Source organism: Alosa sapidissima, chromosome 10 (genome assembly GCF_018492685.1).
Source record: "Alosa sapidissima isolate fAloSap1 chromosome 10, fAloSap1.pri, whole genome shotgun sequence".
Taxonomy (NCBI): Eukaryota; Metazoa; Chordata; class Actinopteri; order Clupeiformes; family Clupeidae; genus Alosa; species Alosa sapidissima.
In genome coordinates, this window is record NC_055966.1 from 17,798,345 (window position 1) to 17,815,493 (window position 17,149).

General features: G+C 38.9%; 1 protein-coding gene across 1 annotated transcript; it reads right to left on the minus strand.

Moving 5' to 3' along the window:
* Positions 1-13,355: 13,355 nt before the first annotated feature.
* On the minus strand, positions 13,356-16,197 carry LOC121721028 (early boundary activity protein 2-like). Its single transcript, XM_042107579.1, has 5 exons — positions 15,918-16,197; positions 15,596-15,750; positions 15,263-15,337; positions 13,719-13,929; positions 13,356-13,459 (listed from the first exon to the last, which is right to left on the minus strand). Exons 1-5 carry the CDS (start codon positions 16,063-16,065, stop codon positions 13,356-13,358), a joined length of 693 nt encoding a protein of 230 aa, XP_041963513.1. The 5' UTR covers positions 16,066-16,197.
* Between the last annotated feature and the right edge of the window lie 952 nt (positions 16,198-17,149).

Consider the following 17,149-nt stretch of genomic DNA (forward strand, 5'->3'; position numbering starts at 1 on the left):
GTGCATAATGCAATTCAGTGAGACAGTTAGAATCATATATGCCTTTTACTCCCTATATAAGAACGAGCACTTCAGCAAGCATGATCACAAACATTCAGACATTACAAACAGGAAATGAAAGCCAGCCAGGTTTCACATCATGCACAGGGGTTTCAGTTTTCCCTACGCCACATTTAGACCCATCTCAAGGCATTGGGAACAGGAAAAAGGAAGTCAATCTCAAGACAGCTGGAAAAGCTTGTTATGAAATGTGAACCTTTCTGGGCTTTCATAATCACATCTGCTTCAAATTTTGAATTCAGCTGGCCAACTTGAGTTGAGATGGCCATAGGTGTGGCTACAAGTAATGATAAGCCTCTTCACTGCTGCTTGTATCATTTGTGTATTGACAGTGTTGACTGACATTGTATGCTTGGACAGAATTTAGTAGCTATCACTTGCCCATTTTTATCTCCTATAAAAGTGTTTTTGTTTGTTTGTTTTTCACAATAAACCAGTTCCTGTTTTTCCACATATCCAGACACTTTTCATTAGATCCCGTCCCATCTTGCTTGGTGCTGGGGAACTGTGAGAAGAGAAGAATGACACTGCCATGTATGGTTAATATATTCCCTTTCAAAACTCCCAGCCTCACACGCCAACTTTCCAAGTTTGTTTAACATAAATATTCATACAGCAGGCTCAGGGGGAGAACAGTAATGCATATTCACACAGTGGAAGTGTCTGTTTAAAATAAAGTTTGTTTAACTGCTGTACTTAAGTGCTTGGGCTAGTACTGTACATAAGGCTATCAAGAGTCATCCCAGCTACCCCTGCACAGTTGGTTATGTGCATAATACTTGTCTTCCTAACACAGTGTGTTATTTTGAAGACAGAGGGTTAGATCAATACAGTGCTTAGTAACACCACACTGCACTGAGGTCTACACTGCACTCAGGTCTCTCTACCTCTTGTTTTTCTTCTGTTTGTAATGGTTTCTGTGTGTAACTAAGTGTGCTTGCAAAGTACCTTTGTAACTTGCTCGAGAAGATGGCGTCATGCGGCGTTATCGTTCCTCCGCCATATTGGACTTAATAGAAAGCAAAATGAAATTTTCACAGGTCACAAATTTGGTCCGAACTTCACAAAACTTGACGTACATGATCCTTGAACCAAGCCTCACAAAAGTTACTAGAAGGATTTTTTATTTTTGGAAGCGTTTGCCCGTCACAGACAAACGAAATCGGTGGCGTAGCCGCCAAACAGGAAGTAGTCTTTTTCTCAGGAACGCTTTCACCTATCGAAACCAAACTTTGTACATAAACTCGGGACTCCAATGTGAGGATGCACAAGATTAAAAACTTAAAATTTCAGGTTAATTGGCAACCCCATTTATCTATGTCTATGCATTACCAACCCCAGTTATCCTGCTTCTCCACTATTTCCACACTGTTCAGCTTCACACAGTATCATCCCAGCCTTGCCACGCACTTCAATTCAGTATAATGCCATGGGTGTTTATGGACTTACAGGAGAGGAACCATGTGATATTCATACCAGCAATACTTTGCAGTACATGGTGTTCAAATCTAACTTGCTTAATTATGATGATATGAGAGTATTATTCTAAATTTTACAAGTACAAAAGTTGATGGGAGAGTATTATTCTCATTTTTACATGTACAAAAGTATGCAAATGAATATATTTACGGAAGAGTATGTATTATTATGTTGTTTTATGGTGTTTAAAGACTTGCAATGCATTCTGGGTAATGCATTCTGGCTTGCCTTGGCTTTTAATGATAATGCATTTAGACACTGGGTGGCAAAAAAATGATCTACTTAATAGGTTTTGATAACGTGCTAATGACGTTCTAAATTACGCTGGACAATGGGAAATTCAACCAAGCAGTGGAATAAGTAAGGGATAATGGATGACGCGGTGGTCTGTTCACAGAAGTTATTACACGGCTCTTCAGAGTGCTGCAGAAAGTTCCATTCACATGAATGGGCCTTCCCAACGTTCGGGCCTATGTTAAATCTACATAAATCACCGGCAAAGCATTTAATCACCGCTGTCAATGGCAACGGGTTTTGTGCTTCTGATTAATGTCTTTCATATCACTACGCAAGGACTGGAACTTCATTCAAACGTGAAAGCAGACGGTTGATCAGCTGTGTTCTAAAGAATGTTTGATTCAAGTTCAGCAGCGTGTGTTGCGAACTATTTGTTTCTCAGCAAATGCCACGATGAACGGTAACAAATAGGCTAGGTTATGTAGGCTAAAGTCATATCGTGGGGAGTTTATTATTTCGTTTTGGCAAGTAGCCGTATAATAAGCGGGATAATGTATAGAACACCGGTCATTACTGTGAAAAAAAAGTCCCTTTAGGGCGGAACAAGACCCCTCCGCTGCGCGTAGGGGTCCGGTTCGCCCTGTCGGGACTTATTTTCCCAGTAATGACCGGCGTTCTATACATTATCCCTTAATTAATGCACGGTCGAGGTTGTAAAACGGCCCCGACGCGAAGTGGAGTTTAAACCTCGTGCATTAATTTCTGTGAACAGACCACCGTGGAGTCCATTATCCCGCTTATTCCACTGTTGCCACTTGCGTTGTGTTCATTCCTGTTACAATTTTAACGTTTTAATCGCTAAAACTGTCTTGTTTGTAGAACTAATTTCTTCCGACACATATCAACTAATTTCTCAACTTGCAGGACAAACTGCCGTTACTAGTTCTAAATGGATGGTTGCTACGGCCAAAAGCCAGTCGTTAGTTCTATCTCTCTCGTTGTCAAGCGGGCGTATCCCAAGATTCTGATGAACTTTAGTTTTGAAACATCGCTATTTTACCTAGCCTGCTGTCATCCATCTAGCTAAAAGCCACCTCCATCATATGCTACAATGTTGCCATGTTCTGAACGTCTGCATTTTACAGCTCGGATGCAACGTGACAGTTCATTTAAACTTAACGAGTTCGGCGAATTAATATACAAGTGTGATACGGCCAAAAAAATGGATCTACTCCATAGGTGTGCAAATAACATTCGTTCTAAATTACGTAGGACAATGGGAAATTCAACCAAGCAGTGGAATAATAGTATACAGTTGATTTACAGAAGGTGGTTTAGAGTAATATGAATTAAATATAAATATGTGCAGCGTATTATCTCCTTTGCAGCAGATCTAACGTGAATGTTGATCCATTTAATTGGGAACGCCTCTGCGCTCACGAGAGGGAGAGCGAGCGGCAGTTCCAGCTGGCTTGTCAATGTTGATAATTGATATCTCCTTCTTATAAGAAACTTTTAAAAGGAAATCATGAAGGCAACAACCTGTAGGCTATGAACAACATGCAGTAGCAGTAGTATATTATTACCAAGTAGGCCTAGTAGTAAGAATAATATAGATATATGCAGTATATGAACAGAATATAATATAAATATGGATATTCAACATGACAAGTATAGACATATATGTACATAACATACAGCTATGTGCAGTGTGGTAACAGTGCCATTGTAGTGCAGAAACAGTAACACTATCGGAACTCCCCCTATAACGTCGGTCCCGTATTTCCGCCGTCTTGCGTGTATGTGTCACTTAATATCAATTTCTATACAAACCAAGACGGCAGATTCCTAAAGAAACGCAAGCACCCACACCATACTGTAGGTGTATCTAAATTAGCTATGTACCAAAAATGACATTTTACCGTGACTCAAAGAGCTGTAAACAGTGTTGTAAGGCTGCGTGTACACATCCGCTTGGAGCTCCAGTGGAATTTTAATTTCATGATGAGAATTCTCGGTCTAACCGTTCATACTGAAAAATTTAAGGTTCATTTAGCAAATGTTATTTTGAAGTGTTAAAAAACATCATTGTTTTAGAATTTCAGAACAAAAGTGGTGATAATTGGGGGTGTTACGATAGAGTAGGCCTAGTAAGAATAAATGTAAATGTAAATATGTTGTGTAAAGACAGCATGTGTAGACAAAAGGCATGTGACCAGCGTTAACGGCAACCTACAAATTTAGAGGGTATAACATTCTCTCAGTTATTACCTGCTCCTAGAGCAGGGCTATTCAACTTCATAACCAAGTGGGCCAGACAGGAAAACTAAAATTACTCCTATTGTGGCTATTAGAGACATGCATTCATGAGTATCCAGCTACATTTAATGAGTTAAGTAAAATACATTCACACACACAAAAAAACATCACTTTTTTCTGCGATACATCAATAGGGTCTCAAAACAATCCCAAACAGACATAAGGTCTTTATAGAGCAAATCCATATGTTATTATGACCGCCGCGCAGCGAAGCGGCGGTCATATAGGTTTAGTCAGAATTATTATTATTTTTTTTTCTTTTTTTTTTTTTCGCATGTCCAAATTTCCGTCAAGGATTCCCGGGACACTGAAAGACCGGGGTACACGAAACTTGGTGGGCATGTAACCCCACATGGATAGCATGGAACCATTGTTTTTCGTTTTAGCATGGAACCATCGTTTTCGCTGGACTGGACCCCCCGAAAGGAGGGTAGGGCAGACACAGTTTTCTGTGAATATCTCGAGAACCGTAGGGTTTAGGAGGACCATTTTTTTTTTATGTTGATACATTTTTAATTTTAATTAAATAAACAGGAGTTTTTTATTTATTTTTTTTATCTGTAGCCTGGGCCCAGTTAGCACCCGATGCCAAGTTTTGTGAACTTTCGTTCATGGGGGGCCTTACAATAAAATGATTTATGTGTACATTTAGTGACCGTACACAAACAAGGATTCCTAGGACACTGAAAGACCGGGGTACATGAAACTTGGTGGGCATGTAACCCCACATGGATAGCATGGAACCATCGTTTTTCGTTTTGATCTGTAGCCCCCCCCCCCCCCCCGCTGGACTGGACCCCCCGAAAGGAGGGTAGGGCAGACAGTTTTCTGTGAATATCTTGAGAACCGTAGGGCCTAGGATGACCAATTTTTTCTGTATGTTTGCCTCCAGGGGTCATGTTAACCCATTCCATGTGCACACATGTGCATAAACAGATACACATGCACACACATGCATTCACAGTAATCATATGTATGACACATACTCACACAGTAGACATATGTACAAATGCATGCACATGCACAAACACACATACGCAGACAAGCACACACACACACACACACACACATAAACATAAACGTGTGCACGCACACATGCACACAATTCAAGAATTTCTCAGAATTATGAACAGGCAAGATGGGGGTGGGGTTGTATAAAATGAATTTTACATGTGAAATCTATGAACTAATCATGTTTTGGTACTTGTTGTCTAGCAGATACCAGTGAGAATTGAGTGTGGATAATGCAATTTAGTGAGACAGTTAGAATCATATAGGCCTTTCAGCGTGATTTATTTTTGTGGAAAAAATGTGCTGGACTGGATATTTTGTACTGCTCTGTGGTACATCTAGTTTGTCAAATAAACCAGTAAAACAGAATTCGGGGATGGAATATATAACATTCACACTATAGCTGATATTTTTAAAATAAATCAGTGAAAAAGTATCCTGACAAACAAGCAGCATTTTAATGCCTTGGACATATTTCATAATTTCAATTCTTCTGTAGGTTACCTGATAGCCCAGTTTGAGAGGCGCAAGACGCGTGACATTATTTTTGCAGCCAATCACTGCTGTCGTTTTATTTTATTGATTTGATCTTAGTCATAGAAGCTAAATTCGAAGGCAGGCCACAGGTAAAATCCGCAAGCCAATAGTTGAATAGCCCTCTCCTAGAGCTTTTGAGATATTGCCACTGCTCCAAGCACGCCAGAAGCACCCCCACTTTTCAGGTTGTTGACCACAACACCGACACGGCATCGCATTGATTAGAGCAGTGTTTCTCAAAGTGTGGTCCGGGGACCACTGGTGGTCCGCAAGCTATCCCAAGTGGTCCGCAAGCAGACGTGGTAAAATATAATATAGATGAGTTGTTTGCAATATTGAACCAACTTGTATGTATATCCAAATATTGTAATTGTTTTATTTTGTTATACTTTTTTTGCTGTAATTTATTCTTTTAATTAATAGGTAATTTTGCCATGCTCCTTCTGGCAGGGGGACTACCAATGGAAACTAGCCTTTTGGCTATAATTGGGTGCATTTACATTTTCTTTGTAAAATGGCAATTAGTGTACACTGTCCCTCTATAACAAATAAAGTTTAAAATTAAATTAAAAATGTAAAAAAATAGTTCTGCAACACTGTCTATGTAAGATATGCCAGTTTAACTCATATGAATCCTCTGACACAATAAGCAAAGTGCAAACACAATAAGCAAGGTGGTTCAGTGAGTAGGCCTATAGTGTAGGCTAATACACTGTTGAAGTAGGTCACATCTTTTTTTTTTATCCTAGGTGGTCCATGCGTTTATTTTTTATTGGTTAAGTGGTCCTTCATCTGAAAAAGTTTGAGAAAAACTGGATTAGAGCATGAACTAGATCTATTTACAGCGCTGTATTTCTGCTCTAGTCTGGCCTTTTGGTCATGATGTCATGCTCAGCCAATCGGATATTTCGCCCGCAAACCAGGTGACTGTTCCAGGAAAAGGGTTATCCTATGAGCAACACTCAAGGGGGCAGGCGAATTCCCGGAAGTAGAAGAATCAATGGAGACTGGAGGGACCACTTCTCTGCTAACCCCCATAGAAGCCCATTCATTTTAGGATTTTTTTGAAATACCATAACTTCATATAGCTTTTATCCTGTGCCGATATTGTAGCTTCTGTGTTATCTACATAAACAATAAAAGGCAAAACAAGACTTGACTACCTCGTACGTAACGTTAGGTTCCCATAAGAAACATGTCAGTGAAAAACGGCACTAACGATAATCATTTCAGAGGTTTTCGATGGATTGACCGTAGGTCGGAAAAGTGGAAAGAAGATTAGCTTCAAGGCTATAACTTTTTTGTTTTGTTTTACCATGACTGTTTTTGAAGATGATCATGTAGTCTATGGTAGTTTCAACATTAACACGATTTGATACAACTTGTGAGGATGATATTAATAATAATACATAAATAAATGTTTAACTTTGATGACTTTGAAGGCGAATGAAGTGTGAGAAGAATTTCTGTGTAGCCTATCTATCATATGAGTTACAAGATTCAGTTCGATGGCTAACGTCACAAAGTTAAGTGCGTGTCTGCGCAGTACTGGGGGGACCAGTACCGTTTAATTTGACTCAGTGCCCCGGTGCTCTCCCATTGAAAACGACGGAGTCTGTTCGTCCATTTCTTTTACTGTCTATGGCAACACTATGTCTGTACACCAACCGTATCAATGCGACCAACGAGGCTACGATTATGTTCAGTTATCGTCACCACCACACTTACCTTATAAATCGCTGTGCATTATTGCTCTACGCTACCTTCAGTTGTATTTGTTCTTGAAACTTGTGTGTGGAGGACTACAGAGATCTTGACTTGGATACACTACTACATCGCTACACTACGGTGACGGTCAATGTTGATCAACGCGGAAGGCAGTTGCTAGCATAGCTGCTAAGCTAAGTGCTAGGTGCGTTCGCAGGGCTACAGAAAAATGCTACTTGGACAAATGTGTAAACAATGATCCGACAAGCTAAGGTACATGTTAGAGTATACAGTTTGAGAGAATGAGATGTAATTTTTAATCGATTGAATAAAAACAATGTTGTCATATCACTGTGTGCTTATATGTTATTAACAGGCTATCTCTTATTAGGCTACATTAATCAATAATTAATGTATAACATGATCCCGACAAACACGGACGTCCCCCGGACCTTATGCCGACATTCACGACGTCCCCGATTGGTCCCGAACGTCATGTTCTCTAGCGGACGTTCCGGTGACCTTATTGACGTCTGGAGCAAGTTATCGTTTGGTTATTGTGGGGGGGGGGGGGGGTTATTTATTCACACATGGCAGCGGAGTTGAGAGCGTCACATCACATCCATGCACGACTTTACGTTACATGTCTGGGGATGACTAAAGTATCTATCTATCTAGTCTCTAGCAGTAGCTGCATTAGCCTACCGTAGTCTAAGGCAACATATCATACAGTTTATGAAGTTGTGCGTCTATGAGCAAAGTAGAACCATATGTCTACTTTGCTCATAGACACACAACTTCATAAACTGGGAAAAGGGTTGTTAACATTAAACTCAAAATGTATGTGCTACATAATTCAGCATGTCTGCGAATTATGTAGCACATACATTTTGAGTTTAACGTTAATGTATAACGTTACAAACTAGGGAAGGGATTTTATCAAATTCATGTTCGCTGATGTGATGCTTGGTGTAGTTAGCAAAGTCGCTGTTCTTAGCTTGTAGCTTAGCCTACAATTTTCTACTTAGCCTCACATTTCTTCAGATAACTGTCATTACGTGATGCATGTAACATGCTCTAAAGTGGTTTATTTAACATAGTCACGTACTTATTATCTGTTTTATTTTCAGAAACACACACACGGCCGAATTGGGACTGAACTGACTTTTGGAGCTAAATACGATGCAATAAAACTAGAGAAATGTTAAAAACAGACCACGTAGCATTTGTTTAGGGTTGTCTAGCAACAGAAGTGACTTCTTAATTTGTAAAGCAAAACGATCTAGCTCTACATTGCAGAAGAATTAAGGATACTGCTTCTTCATGTCATTGTAATTTATTTGACGCATGCTCACGTTTAAAAGTGCCACGCATAGCTGTCCCCGATGTTACAGCAGCTCCTTGTGGAAACAGCAAAGAGTGCACATCCGATAAGATTTCTGACGAGGAGCAAGCTCCCCTTATCAGAAAGTCCTATTGGATTTTTTTTTTTCCATTACAATCCTATTGGATAGTGGAAATCCTAAAGGATTTATTGTAATACCAACAGGATTCCAATAGAGTGTGCATTGTGATTGTTAAAGTCCCATAGGATTCTAAAGGACTGGAGGGTGGTTCTATGGGATTTGGACTTTCCAATAGGATTTTCATCATGACTTTCCAATAGGATTTTTTTTTTCCCCCAATGGGTTTATTTGTTTGGCTTATACAGGATTTTAGCCTCTTTAGCTTACTTTGAACTATTATAACTCTTAAAACCTTTTATTGAAACAACTGATCATGGCTATATGATGCAAAGATGAACTGAAAGTACAAGTCTTCATTAATCAGACTTTATTTATCATTTGTGAAGACATACAACAAAAGCCATTGGCCTGTACAGCAGCAAGAGAGAGGGAAAAAGGTACACATGAAAGGGGAGTTCATTGCAAAAGATTAATCTATTTCAATGCCATTTGGCTGAAGTGATGCATACATCATTTTCTCAAATTTCATAAATACGACCTTTCTGACTATGTCACTGTATTTCACTGCAACTTTAGCAGGGGTTGCACTAATCAATTTCAAATGCCCCACAGTCTCTGATGCAAAAATTGCATTTTCAGAATGAAAAAGTTGAAAAACCAACACAGGCACATTACTTTCTAAGCTGATGATAGATAGTATTTTCCCAATGCTTCCGTTTTTCAGTTCAACTGTATAGCTATTGTGTCTTTGCATGGTTCCATATTTTTCTGTTGTGAAAACTTTGCCGTTCATCACTGCACGATGGTAGTACTGGGCAACAGTTGTGCCTTGAGGTCCCCATAGGAGCTAGCAAGGAGCTAGCAAAAACTGCTCCACATTATCAATTTCTTTGTGGTGTGGACATCCAAGTAGTACTATATTTTGTAACTTTAGAGCTTTTGATCTTAAAGGATATCCAGCTATCCAATCATGTACCATCTTATCAATTATATGTGTTAGATTGCTATCACTTTTTGAATTGTCCAATAGAATGGGTAAGGACTGTATCAGAGAAAATCGAAATGCTATCTGCTGCAGTATTGATTGCGTGCCATGGCACAAACGTGTTAGTTTTTGGTTGTGGCCTTCGAAAACAAAGGCTGAATTACACCACAAGGGCCCATGTAATTTAACTGAAAATTCAAGGTGGGTCAATTGATGTATGTTGTATGACATGTGGGAGATTCCATATAATTGTTTGACTTGGTTAACACATTTTTCTATATTCTGTGATGCACAGGCCAAGTCTATTTCTGATACTGTATCTTTAAGGAGGAATATGGAATTGACAAGCCATGACCAATGTTTTAAATATTTGTTGGGCAAGATTAAATTCAAAACAGGCAAACTGTAAAAAAGCAACCAGCTACGGCATTCAGCCGCCTTCCATTTTTGTGCACTCTCCACAGTGCGTGGCACTCTGGGGACATCAGATGGTGGTGTCAGGGATAGCAATTTTTTGTCAATTTTGTTTTTAGCTGTTCCAATGTACCAAGGGCTCTCATGATATTTACTATTAAACCAAAGATCTAAACAATGTTTAGTGACTCCAAGTAGTACAGCATGCATATAGTCAACGGGAAAACTTTTAACCATGTCAAAGCCAAATCCAGAGCTATGGAGTAATATTAAGGGGGAAACCATTTTAACACCAAGGACATGCTCAACATTGTTCTCAACAGCTTCTTCTCCACAATTAATGATTTGCTCATGAGTTCTTAACTGAGCTGGAACATTGTCATAGACGCGTGTGAATCCACGACCTTTGGCTACAACTAATCCCTCATTAAGACAGCATCCACAGTCATAGGATCCATTGAATTGGTGGATGCCTTGGAGCATACATTTTGCCACTGCATCACATGTACAGGCAATAGGGAAAACCCTTGAAATGTGTCTCAACCCAGTGTGTGGATGCTTCCAGGTTATACCATTTGTATTTGTTATTTTTATGTCCTGCACAAATTGGTGGAGAAATGTCGACATATTTGGCTTCCCTCGCCCAAATCAAACACCAGCAAGCAGTACATTTTTATACCGAACTTCAGCAGGCAGCTCATTAATCACACAACGAATCGGCCATAGGGAGTTAAATGAAGAATTAAAAATGGGCACACCATCACAGTTCCACAACAAAGAAATGTCCCCGGGTCTGTAATTGGTCTCTCTGAGGATATTGCCTGGTGGTGCACAATCGCTAAGACGTTCTCTTTGGAGGATGTCACTGATTTGGTTTTCTATAGAGAGACTAATGAAGAAATCCCCCTCTTTGACATTGTCCTTGTTTGTGTCATCACCACAGTGTTCACAAAGTGACGTTTCTTTAGCTAAATTTGCACCACAACATTTGCAAAATAAATGGACTCGTATGTCGTCTGATGGGTCTTGAATAAATTTCTTGAATATGTGTAGAGAGTGTGGCAAGATATTGATGGGTGGTAAAATAACATTTAACAATTTTAGTAGATCTTCGATGGCTTTAGATGGCAAACTGTGTCTCAGGGCAAAGGCCAGGATTAAAACTATGCACTGTGCCAATGTTACCTCTGAACCAGGGTGTAATGGGGAATCCATTGGAGATTTGTGTGGGTCTGTGTCTACATTGGGCATATTGAGATCTGGGTTTAGAGATCTAGTTTGAAAATGAATGTCTGAATAATCATCCGAATTTTCTTGGGCTATATCTCCGTCTTCATCAGCTGTGTTGACATTAGCCTCAGTTGATTGGTTGGTCCGCCATTTACTGGTCTTTGGCACCTCACTTAAATAGTCAGGATCTAAAAATCTAAATATAAGGTTGTTGCATTGGTCAATTATAACTTTTTGTGACAAAAATACAGCAGGGCATAGACCTACATAATTACCTTTTATATTTGCCCCTCTTGAATTGAGCCCTGTCCGCTCCTGTTTCCATTGGAGCAAGCCTTAGGCTATACTTCTAGGAAGAAAACTAATGTGAAAGTGAATATGGTAAGAGTATAATAACATACATTGTGAATAAGAAATTCAGTCTGCTATTTTAAGACAGAATTTTTGTACTTAATGTTCATATGTGGTCTAATGTTTTAGAAAGTGTGTATTTGAATTCTTTGAATTTCCCCTATAAAGTATCAATAAAGTCTATAGACCTTAAATCTATCTATCTATCTATCAATCTATCAATCTATCTATCTATTACTATCAATAATTACAATGGGCCTCAATGGGGAACAGGAAGTCCTGTCAATGGTTTGTTTACAAAAGTAGACTTATGGGGGGTGAAGAAGCGCTAGCATGTCTGCTTTTTTTACAGTCTGAACTCGGAGCGCTCACCTGCGCGCTCTGCAGACAGCGTTCGAAGTAAATCAGCGTTCGATGTAGGTCAGCAGCTGCCTACGTCAAAAACAGTCCGTTAAGTCGTCGACTTCAAGTAGAAGCTACGTCGTCGGAGGAGACAAGAGGACCAAATGACAGTAAGTAACGTTAGGCTACTAATAGCACTATAGTTTTGATTAAAACAGTACAATCACTGTTTTTAAGCCCCAGCTATCTGCCTTGTAACAGTTCAGTTTACAAAGTAGCCCAAAAACTACGTGTAGGATAGACCAGATCAGAGATGTAACGTTATATCTGGGATAAACGATGTTGGTTAAAGGTTTAGCTAAAAGCTAGCCCTAACTGTTAATGGTATTACAAAATCCCAGTTATGGCAGTGACTGTTATGTTAAAAGTATTTACCTGAGTTAAATGTCGGGCACTTTCCGGCTTTCATTCATAACCGTAGCACTGCAGCTTCGTTAGTAATGCTAACGCATAGTGTTAAAGTTAGTTAGCCCAATGTTATTGTCACAAGATGTAGCCTAGTAAGTTACAACTCATAGCATTGCACGCGACAATGTATCATATCGTAGCCTAGTCTAAACAGTCTTTCCCTTCACATTTCTCCCATCTTTTCCCAGAAAACTATGTTCATGTTAATTGAATGGGTTGAAGATCCCCCAACCTGGGATGTATTGCCTGTAAAGAAGGTAATTTACGGCGAAATCGAGGTTGGTAATGTATGCAATGTGGAGTATTTGGAGGAGTCAAGTCCAGCCAAAATTATAGAGTTAGGTTGGTATTTAAGTCTATACACACTACGAATCAAGTCCTTTAGGATTCCAATAGAGGAAATCCTGTAGGATTTCTATCAGATTTTGGAACTGAAATCTTGTTCCAAAATCTGATAGAAATCCTACAGGATTTCCTGTAGGATGGGATCCAATAGATATTATTCCTACAGGATTTTGTCTTTTAAAAACACTTACAGGATTTTAAATCCTATAGGATGTTACTAAATTAAATCCTATAGGGTTATATAAACAATATTGAATTTAAATAAACCAGTTCCCAATAACAGACATGAAGTAATTATATGTATTATTAAATATAAATAAATAAACAAAAAAACAAACAAACAAAGAAATAACAACAATAACAAAAATTATTACTGTTACAAATAATCAGTGTGTGTGTGTCAGTCAATGTGTCCGCCTCTTCTCCATCTTTTCCTGATCCGCACATTTCTCGGAGATGGCCTTCTTTACCTCCCCCTGGTCGACCCCAAACCGTTTAGTGATGTAATCTGTGGAAACAAAAACAGCGGGAAAGTGTAGGAATACGTTAGCATGTGCTTTATATTGCAAGTTAGCTGTTGTTATGATATGCTTTAATTGGACATAGGCTTTTTTTCAGCTTTTCAAATCTTATATTCATTCACGATAATGCAGAAACTAACAACAGGTGTGCCAATTACAGTGGAGGGTACTGTATATAATGTATAAACAGTTTAAAGTCAATATATCAACCATTACATTGTGAGGGAGAAATAAAGTTTTACTCACTTATAATGTCGCTCACTTTGACCGGGTTAAGCTGGGGTTTAGCTGCTTTAGTCCGGAAAGCATTGGACTGTTTGCCAGTGTAGGAGTGGCTGGCAAGTATGCTCCTCCCAAACACGGCCAGAAGAAGGTCCTTCGTGGCCTTTTTAGCATTAAACCACTTGATTGAACCATATTGATGCTGGGTTATTGAAGTGGAAGGTCCTATATGAACCTGTGGATATACACATGAATTTTGATTACAAAATAGTTATTACTCCTCACTTTTTATTACTCAGCCACAACTGTTGTTAGATATGACTCAAAGACAATTCCACAGACCTCTACAAAAATTACATTTAGCAGGAGATAGCATCCCTAGTATTATGCTCCCTAAACCACAAAAAAACACATAGTACAGTATGTAAACTTTGTATGTAAAGGGAGACTATTATAATTAGGGCTGTCAATCGATTAAAACATTTAATCTAATTAATTACACACTCTGTGACATTAATCTAAATTATTTCCATGCATCCATTTTTGCTATGAACATATCTTAAAAACAAGTTTGGCAGATGAGTGAATCAATGAACAGCCAAACCAACATTATAGACCTTAAAGTTCAACGTGTCTCTCTTTTATTATAATTTCCCCTTTGATAGGCATCAGCATAGTGCCTGGTGTCAGATTTTTAGCATGATAAATGCAAATGACTGAAGTTACCACTCACTGTCAATGGTATGTGCAGAGTATAGGCTACCCTAACACCAAGGTAATGTGTGGAAATACACCTATGATTTATCTTTTTTTTTGGCCATTCAAACGTGTAGATTTTAATTCACATAATTACTAGGTTATTGCCTTTTCTATCCAGTAGGTGGCAGTCCAGGATAAGAAATAGCAGTTCAATAGTAGGAACAAAGAAATGAATTGAAGCAGCATAGCCTACAAGTGCAAATGGAAATGTAATGTATGAAGTTATTGGAATGGAAATACATGTAACCACCTTCTACATACTTTTGAAGACTTTTTGTTTCAAATATGCAACAAATGTAGTCAATTTATTAAGGGAGTTTGTTGGTTAGTTAGTTAGTCGGTCATAGGGTAGGCTCAGCAAAACGTTAGCAAAGTTAACTTTGACAAGGCTGGCGGCTAGCATTATCATCATCAGTGTGCTAACTCGTAGGCCTAACTCTGGATTGTTTTGCATTGAGGTGCTACTTAAGACTTGGCAAACTCCTATGGTAAGCAACGGAAATTCCTTACTGAAGAAATAGTAGATTAAAAATAGTAGTAGATCCCTAGCCTTGAATAGCTGTGGATATTCCCTCTCGACTGAAATCCAGAACTCAGCAAGCGTCTTGGAATTAAAATCTGTCTTTAAAGTGCGGTCAAGTGACAGCTCTTTTATTTTTCCCAAATTTATTTGATTTATGGAAATCATTTCACAACCCACCCCATGCGTTTGGGAACCCATGCGTTAGAAAACACTGTAAAACCATATGACACAAATTATAGTCCACATAGGCTACAGCTCTGAAAAACCACAAACAAAATGTCTGTACACTTACGTAGTATTCCATTAGAATTTTTTTTGATGAGGACTCCCTTTCCTTCTTTTTGCGTTTCATGGGGACACACTGTAAGACATGAGAAAATATGATTATGTGTGACAAATAGACATTCTACTCTGAATCGGTCAGCAAATGAATTGGGTTCTATGGGTTCTCCTGTGAAACAAGTGTATAACCATCACATCTTGGCTGAGATACTGATTCAACCACCATCCTTTTATAAGCCTACCCTGGCATGGAATCAGTAACACCTTCCATCAATATGCCCATATCACTCCTTCAGCAGCATCTGTTTCCATACTGTTGAATTTCACGTATACTCACCTCATCGTTGTCACTGGTGGTGCCACCAGGTGAGTATGGTGCAGGGGGGCGCTTCTCCCTCTGACCACGGCCGCTTGGCCCGGATGTTGTTGTTGGGCCTCCTGCCCTGTCTCTCTCCAGTTTTCCCAGTGCTTTTAGCAACGTGTTTCTGCTCCCTGATAAAGACAACAACAAAAACAACATCAACAACAAAAAAACTCATTACAGTCCCTAGAGGTTTCTTAGCAAGACATTGTTCCTGAAAAGTGGCATCTGTGAACACAACATAAAACGTTACTATTTTCTATATTGATTCGTAGTGTGTATAGACTTAAATACCAACCTAACTCTATAATTCTGGCTGGACTTGACTCCTCCAAATACTCCACATCGCATACATTACCAACCTCGATTTCGCCGTAAATTACCTTCTTTACAGGCAATACATCCCAGGTTGGGGGATCTTCAACCCATTCAATTAACATGAACATAGTTTTCTGGGAAAAGATGGGAGAAATGTGAAGGGAAAGACTGTTTAGACTAGGCTACGATATGATACATTGTCGCGTGCAATGCTATGAAACGTTGTAACTTACTAGGCTACATCGCGTGACAATAACATTGGGCTAACTAACTTTAACACTATGCGTTAACATTACTAATGAACATAAGTCTACTTTTGTAAACAAACCATTGACAGGTCTTCCTTTTCCCCATTGAGGCCCATTGTAATTATTGATAGATAGATTGATAGATAGATAGATACTTTATTGATACTTTATAGGGGAAATTCAAAGAATTCAAATACACACTTTCTAAAACATTAGACCACATATGAACATTAAGTACAAAAATTCTGTCTTAAAATAGCAGACTAAATTTCTTATTCACAATGTATGTTATTATACTCTTACCATATTCACTTTCACATTAGTTTTCTTCCTAGAAGTATAGCCTAAGGCTTGCTCCAATGGAAACAGGAGCGGACAGGGCTCAATACAAGAGGGGCAAATATAAAAGGTAATTATGTAGGTCTATGCCCTGCTGTATTTTTGTCACAAAAAGTTATAATTGACCAATGCAACAACCTTATATTTAGATTTTTAGATCCTGACTATTTAAGTGAGGTGCCAAAGACCAGTAAATGGCGGACCAACCAATCAACTGAGGCTAATGTCAACACAGCTGATGAAGACGGAGATATAGCCCAAGAAAATTCGGATGATTATTCAGACATTCATTTTCAAACTAGATCTCTAAACCCAGATCTCAATATGCCCAATGTAGACACAGACCCACACAAATCTCCAATGGATTCCCCATTACACCCTGGTTCAGAGGTAACATTGGCACAGTGCATAGTTTTAATCCTGGCCTTTGCCCTGAGACACAGTTTGCCATCTAAAGCCATCGAAGATCTACTAAAATTGTTAAATGTTATTTTACCACCCATCAATATCTTGCCACACTCTCTACACATATTCAAGAAATTTATTCAAGACCCATCAGACGACATACGAGTCCATTTATTTTGCAAATGTTGTGGTGCAAATTTAGCTAAAGAAACGTCACTTT